The 7,812-nt window shown below is 38.7% G+C and overlaps 1 protein-coding gene across 1 annotated transcript; it reads left to right on the top strand.

The window, feature by feature from the left end:
• The first annotated feature begins 5,254 nt into the window (after positions 1-5,254).
• Positions 5,255-6,953, top strand: LOC141014647 (monocyte chemotactic protein 1B-like). Its single transcript, XM_073488526.1, has 4 exons — positions 5,255-5,390; positions 6,158-6,287; positions 6,575-6,633; positions 6,721-6,953. Exons 1-4 carry the CDS (start codon positions 5,321-5,323, stop codon positions 6,744-6,746), a joined length of 285 nt encoding a protein of 94 aa, XP_073344627.1. The 5' UTR covers positions 5,255-5,320; the 3' UTR covers positions 6,747-6,953.
• The last annotated feature ends 859 nt before the right edge of the window (positions 6,954-7,812 follow it).

Consider the following 7,812-nt stretch of genomic DNA (forward strand, 5'->3'; position numbering starts at 1 on the left):
GGCTGTCATTCACTCAGGACTGGCAGGTAAGATTAAGAGAAACAAGGATCGAGATCGTACGTTTTGCTTTTGCACCTGTCAGCCACTTAAAACTGTCATTCATTTAATTAATTAACTCTCATCTGTTTTGTTCTCTCAGCAGACGAGAAGCTGGCATCTTGCTGTAAGACAGTCGACAGAATCGAGATTAAAGGGCCAATCACAGGATATTTGATCCAGAAACGTCACCCCCCATGTGTCCAAGCTGTCATGTAAGTAAAAGAGCACAGGTTAAAATAGAAATGACTGTTGTTTATAATTTGGCACCTCTAAAACAGATTATTAAATATATTAAATGCTTACACTTGCTCCTTTTTAATGAACTGCAACACTATGTATTCATTAATTGTACTATTAATACTAAGAAAAGTCAGGCCAGCTTGTATTTTTAAAAGACAGTGTCTTTAAAGTACTAATGTTGCATTTGTTTGTCATTCCTGCAGCTTTCAGACAGAAGCAGGACTTTTCTGCAAGTACCTACGTGCTCCCTGGGTTCACCGCAAGATTGCTGCATTCGAGTGAGTTTATTATGACTGTAGATTCTCGCACCTGCTCACTCGGCCTTTTCTACATTCATTTAATCCTTCAATCCCAAACGTACGGTCTCATATATTTGTGTCTATTATTATTTTTCTCACAGGAAAGCAAAAGCTCAGGCCAGTCCTTCGCCTGTGGTCCCCTCGTCTACAGCCTCCCTCCTCTCCATCATCACATCCACTGCCTCCCCTCCTTCATCCTCCGCTCCTCTTCCCTCCTCATCTCCTCCTTCCCTCCCGTCCACATCCGAGATGCCTACTGGTGAAACCTTTTCAGGAAGTGACAACGAGTAGACCTGAATCTTCTCTACCTCCGGCCAATGAAACGAAGAATGACTTTGTCAGGAAGCTAATGATTACACACATTGATGGCAGAATTCTGTTCAATGATTATTTTATATTGAAGATTTAGTTTCTTTCAATTCCTTGAGAGTGAAATTATTTATTAGTTTAATTTAATTGACCAGTTCTGATAAATATTTATTACCAAGTGTATTTATGAATGTTTACACGTCACTGTATGTTATGATCAGTGTTATAATTTATTTAAAGTAGACTTAAATTTATGAAATCGTCCTGAGAAAATGTTTATATTAAACAATATTTATTTAAAAGCTTGTAATAACAAGTGCATTGTGCAAATGTGAAAACATTGGTCAGAAATAAATGTTGCCATACAATCCTGCATCCTGTTTATCTTAATCTAATCTGACTTCCTTCTGACAGCCACAGCAAGAAGCCGTAAATGCTGCACCGTTTTATCCAGATAAGGATCAAACATGAAACATGACATGTGGCAGCTGTGGTTAGAGGTTGAAACATTTAATAAACCGCAATCAAGGAAAGTTGTTGAATTGAACTTAATCTTCGAACATGTCGATGCACAGGGGAAAAAAACCATCGGTGAAATTCACTTTATCATCGCGCAATCTTTTCCATTTTGGTTTTCGTTCACACGAAGCAGCAGTTTTCCTCCCCCAAAATTTCACACGCACAAAGCCAAGTCTGTCAACTCCGACCATGAATGAACTCTTATTCTATGCGTCAGTACAGTCAAAGCCGTAATCAAGGTGCTGTCATTGACATGTCGGCTTTTTGTGTCAAACAACTGCACAAAAATACTTTAAAATAGTCATTTTACCGTGGGTGGTAAAAGCTACATGGCTCACAGCAATTCCTGAGCTGTGGTAATGTGTTGTGACCTTCTATCAAATGACTATTTGATGCCTGTGAATTGTGTGGCTTATAAAAGTTTGGAGGCATAAAAGCATCAGCATGCTTCAAATAAAATGCTTGTTGGATTGTCAACAGCATGTGACGGCCCACAGAACCAATTATTATGTTTCCAAAGGCAATCCAGGCACTCCAAAGAAGAAATGAAGAGGGAAATATCAAAAAGCCACCTTTTTGTCTCCCTTTTTCCAAGAGCAAGTGACTTTGAGCACAAAGTTATTTGTCAAAAGATATTTAGCAAACTGTGGCTCCTCATCGTTGTCAGGAAATGACTCAGATAAATATGAAATATCATAAAAATACCAAAATACACTGGAGGGGGGCTTTAAGTGTCTTTTTTCCATGATATTATGCAGTGCATACATATCATTCATCTAAAATGCATGTTTGATGCTTTCATAGCTCACTAATGACACTTTCACTAGCGTTAGGTTGGACACAGACTAAAGAAAATGACAGCTTGAGTGTACCCCAAACTAGCTGTTAGTCCAAGATGTCGCTGTTGGGTAGATATCGAAGCTTGAAGAAACTTGAAGAGAGCAAGGGCAGCATCTGATCATGTTTGTCAAACAGGTCTACCCATTCACCTCTGTACCGGATGATTGCTGTAGTGTATTATTTTGTTGCATGCCAAGCTAATGAGGAAGAGGAAGAAGCAATTTCCGTTTTCCTCTCGCTTTGGTGTTTCAGTGTGGGTGGTAAGGGTGTCGAAACCCTGTTTGACAATCAAATTACGTTTTCAAGCTTACGTGTAGTTATGTTGACATGTTGATAAAGCACTTAAAGACAAAGGAACAGAAAGCCCCGAAGGACTTCAAGATGTCTAGATTAGCAAAGTTTTAATTAAAGCAGAAGAAGCTGAAGTAGGTCAGGACATGTTGGACCGTAGTCTTTGAAAGGCTGTTGAGACAAACTTAAGAAAGTTTCACCTATAAACCAAAACTTCCAAAATTTTAACCTAGATATATATCAACTGAAACTAGGGGTGCCTAATTTGATTTGACTTTCAATTTTACAACTATCACATCTGGATTTATGATCCACAGATCATTGGTTTTATTTCCTGACGACTACCGTTTAGATTTTAAAAAGACGGGGGTATTTTACAACCACAGCCTGACTTTATCCTGGAGGCTTCCTGCAGGTTTGGGTAAGGAAAGTTTAAATAATATTCACCAAAAATAAAGATCTCAGAGTTTAAAAAATATATATTTGAGTGTATTATTTCATACTATTAAATCCTCTGTGTTTGACTCCTGAGCTGCTGTAACAACTGAGTTCACCTCACTTAAGTCTCTTATCTTCTTATCTTATTTACATTTTGCCCTGCAAATTACGAAAACAACTCCAGCTTCCTTTGACTTTCAACCTTCTAGATAGTATCTGGTGAGATCACTGAGAAAATTGAGACAAATTGCTCTCTGTTTTATCATTGCATCACTAACATCACATCATCTGACACACATTCTCCGACTTGTTGTCATGTGGTGGGTGTTTCATTGTTTCTTTTGAATAAATGCTGACATCAGTTTGCTGAGTCACAACAGTCAAAACATTTCTCTTCTCTGTACGTTAAATCACATGATACATGAGGCCCTCTGAAAAGCAGGAAGTGACAAGTTGCTGCCTTGGTGGTACACCGAGTGAAGGCATGGGGTTCCTGTTTTGTGCCACTGAATATAAACTATGTCACACTTTCACAGCGTGATTCTGCAGGATCAGTGGCAGCCTCGGTGGTCTCACCGGGGCTTCACTCTCACTACGGTCTTGTGGCATTTTAGGTTTGTGTCAGTCATTCAGAGCCACACTCCCACTACCAGTAATCTTGCTCGTGCTTGGTTTAGCTGAGAGACTGAAAGTCCATATTCAAGGCTAGTCTCCAGTTGTCTCCGTTTTTTGGTTTCAGTTTCTACTCAGTCTTGATGAATTTCTTTCTTTGTTCCCTTGGCTGGAACTATCTCAAGTCCAGAGAGGTTTATATCGTATTACCTTTCTGCCCAAAACACCTGATGACCCCAGGTAACATATTAACTGATGAGGCATCAGGAGGATATTTCTGTAAGAAGAATGTCCTGCTGTAGGTCTGGTTGGCTTCCTAATCCTGCCTGTGTCCATTCTTGTCCTGTTATCTCACAGTTTAGGAACCCAGCAAAGGCTAATGTCTCAGGGCTTCAGGTGCAGCCAACAGTTATCCAGATGATGGATAGAAAAAACATGTATCTGCATTAATATGCAGACACAGAGTGTGTTTGTATCATTTAGTAAGGTTGTTGTGTTGATTTCACTACAGTATTTAATCAAGGCCATAACATCTATTAATTCAATCTATGTAATTAAAAACTGTGTGGTCGGGCTACATAATTCATCTAAACAGCATATTTAAAAATGCTTAGTACAACACCACTACTGTCGACAAAGTTCATCTAAAGAAGCACAAAATGTTTTGCCACTTCCTGTTGTGGTAAAGCCATGCATTTACTTTGGTTTGCCAACGTTTTGAGATGAGCATGACTGAAACTTCTGCTGACACAGTCTGAGTGTCTAGAACAGAAGCAGTGTTAAAATGTTGTTTGATATTAATTATAGATCAAAAATGAAAGCGTGTCTCTATTTATGTGTGTATTTGTCTCTATCAGTTTCCTCCACAGTGTTTGAGAAACCAACCGTGTGATAATCTGCGTAAGGAAATCTAAACTCAGGATCATTTAGTTTCCTGCCTTCATTATCATTACTTTGAAAGTTTAGGGGATTGGTTGCACGGCCTTTTTCAGTCTGCTGAGGATCAAATGAAGGGTTTTTGTGTCTCCTTTATTCATTTCACTTCACTCTTTGCGTGGATTTGAAGATATTTTCAACAGTTGGTTATATCACAGTACTGCAGAATGCGAGTTACCGCTAACCCTGATCATTTAAGAGAAACGATGACACAATACGTGTAGTGTAAAAATATATTTTTTCAATCAACCTTTCCATCCTACCGGTTACTTCCAGAGAAGTAGTGATTAATAACAGTATTTGTGTGAGTATAATCACTGAAGACAGAAAGCAAAATGGAAAACAAAAGTCATTCGATCTCTCAATATGTTTCTCATGACAATGCAAAAAATGTAGCATCACCCACCACACCGTGCATCTTTTTCACACTTTGTGTTGGCCTATGTACTACAAAACTGTGTGTGCGTGTGTGCGTGTGTGTGTGTGTGTGCGTGAGAGCAAGCGTGCATGTGTCAGGATGTTTCTCAGAAAGATGCTGGTGGTTTGAAGTTGAACAGAGGGCTCAGAAGAGTTTGATGAGGGGCGGAGGTGTGATATTACCAAGACCACAAGACATATACACTCACACAACAAGTACACAAATACATATAAAAGTACGTCATATGTCCTGCCCACAACCAAGCCCCCCCCCCCGAGATGATCACTCTGCACTTACCCATAAATATCCAAACATCCGTCAGGTGCTGTAGTTGCAGCCTGACCAGTCAACGAGTCCACCAGTCACTCCATTGGTCAACATGTCTACGAGGATCCTGTCCATCGCTCTCCTCCTGCTCTTTGTGTGCTCTGCATATACTTCACCTAACAGTAAGTGACAAATAATTATTAAAATAATAATATAATACTGCAGCAGTGTTGTTATTAAGTGTTATTCCCCATCAACGACGGGGACGCCATTTAAACCCTCAATGCACGGTCGAGCTCGTGCAACCACTTTAGACGTTTATGTGCAAACGTTTTTTAGCTTAGCAGCTATAGTGAAGATTTCGGCTTTAAAAAGGGTGTAAACATCTTTTTAAATCAATTTGGAATAACAGGGCTTCCAGAGACTTCGATTTCACTGTATGGAGCCATTTTATGTTTTGTTTTTTTGGTTGTTGATTCGTTCCCCAGCTGCATCAATTGTTTAGGTGAAGGCTGCAACGCTGTTTTGCTGTGAAGCTCCAAAAATGTTTCGTATGAGCGTGAACCTTCACCTGACTTTCTATTAGTACTCATCATTTCATTTCAGTGTCATAAACCATGTAAAGGATTTCATCTGTTTTTCATATATACAAGAGTCTAGTTGAAAATCTTACGTTTTTTTTTATTTTTCTTCTTACAGTAGATCAATTAGAGCCTTACTGATACTCATCTTTGGGGCTGATGCCGATATCCACACATTATGGTTATTAAAAACTTGTGACAAAGAGATGAAATGGAAGGCAGGATATTACTTTGTTGATACTTGGTTGCTTTAAACGACGTCAGTGAACAGAAATAGTAAACATCACTGGGAATTTAATCATTATAAATGACCCCAAGCATCTTTTACTGCATTATTAACTTCTCTCTGTTCTCTCTGTCCTTCTCAGAGCGCTACCCTTCTCGCAGGTTTCCACATCCATGTTGTCCCAGCCTCTCCTCTGCTAATATCAGCAATGACGTGATTGGGAACACATACCGTCAAATACCTGTCAAACCTGGCTGTGTGGAGGCTGTAATGTAAGTTCATACATATTGTCCAACCAGAGTCTGCATTAGGCTTTTTGCCAGTATTGCGTGTCACTGTCCTGCAGATAAAAATATCAATGGCCAAATCATCAGGTGGTAAATATGCCAAATTAATTCATTCATTAATTAACGCCATATTAAATAAACTAATATTGTGGAAGGAGTAGACAAAATATTCAGCACCAGCGGATCATAGCGTTTGTATGTTTAAATGCTGTTTAAATGTTTTATTTGCTTATTATTTATTTGTTTTGTTTTATTTATTTATCCATTTACAGTTTGAAGACACACCATGGAGAAGTCTGTGTTGATCCCAAAAGTGAATGGGTCCAGAACCGTAAGTCGTACCAACACACACACACACACACACAGTATAAGACCATAAGCACAGAAACACTGATGTTTTTTTTGTCTTTCTCTCTAGTCACTGCCAATATGACGAAGGTGTGAAGCACAGCCGCCTGTCTGAGCGAGACATTTTCCTGCTGCTGATACATATATACACCGATGCCCTGAATGCAAATACCTCTATGCTTGCAACTGAGCTAAAACATATACAATAGCAAGTAAAGTAGCAAACAGTGAAGTAAGGCTGTACTAGATAATGTGAAGCTTCATTCATTACATCGACATTAAAATTCTACATCAACATTAAAACGCTGTGCATGTTTTGTTTTTTTTGCATGTCTATTAATTTTGTTTAAACCCGGTACAGTAGGCCACATCAGACTTCATTAACATTGTTTGTATTAAACTGTTCATAGAATTAGATTCCAGCGGCGGCCGGGTAGGATTGTTTCAGACTTGTGTATCCAAATTTTTCCAATAAGTCAAAAATAAAACATGTACTGAAAGAATAACTGATGTAATAATTTCCAAAATTCACAACATGATTTAATCCCACTAAATATTCAGCTTCAATCCACATCTGTTGACATTTAGCCTTTAAAAAAACAACATTTTCTCTGCAGTCAAACTAAACTAAAGTTGATGTTTCTGAGCTATGGTGTTGAATACTCACTTGGCCTTTGACCTTCTGGATAATTTCTTTTCTTAATCTATTTCTCTAACCCTAACCCTGTAAAACTGTCATAGTTATTATATGAATTGTTGAGTAATGGCCAAAAATGGGTTTTGTGAGGTTACAGTGGCGTTTAATCACCAAGTTTAGTTAGTTCATCCTTGAGTTCAAATGATGTTTGTGCCAAATTTGATGAAGAAATTCCCTGAAAGTGTTCCTGAGATATGGTGTTTACGAGAATGGGATGCCATGAGGTCACAGTGACCTTGACCTTTGACTTCTGACCACCAAAATGTAATAATCAGTTCATCCTCGAGTCCAAGTGAACATTTGTGCCAAATTTGTAGAAACTCCCTCTTTTATTTATCGTGTTCACAAGAACAGGATTGATGTACGTACGTAAAGACAACCTGAAAAACATAATGCCTTCCACCCAACGCTATCCCCTGTGCAGAGGCATTAAAATGGTTTGTATTCCTGCTTGCTGCACACAAA

Source organism: Pagrus major, chromosome 19 (genome assembly GCF_040436345.1).
Source record: "Pagrus major chromosome 19, Pma_NU_1.0".
Taxonomy (NCBI): domain Eukaryota; kingdom Metazoa; phylum Chordata; class Actinopteri; order Spariformes; family Sparidae; genus Pagrus; species Pagrus major.

What these genes read in the sequence shown, in the direction of transcription:
- LOC141014647 (XM_073488526.1), top strand. Translation starts at nt 5,321, where the DNA reads ATGTCTACGAGGATCCTGTCCATCGCTCTCCTCCTGCTCTTTGTGTGC. An exon ending in GGCTGTGTGGAGGCTGTAAT is followed by an intron (nt 6,288 to 6,574) that starts GTAAGTTCATAC and finishes ATCCATTTACAG; the next exon opens with TTTGAAGACACACCATGGAG. An exon ending in AAGTGAATGGGTCCAGAACC is followed by an intron (nt 6,634 to 6,720) that starts GTAAGTCGTACC and finishes CTTTCTCTCTAG; the next exon opens with TCACTGCCAATATGACGAAG.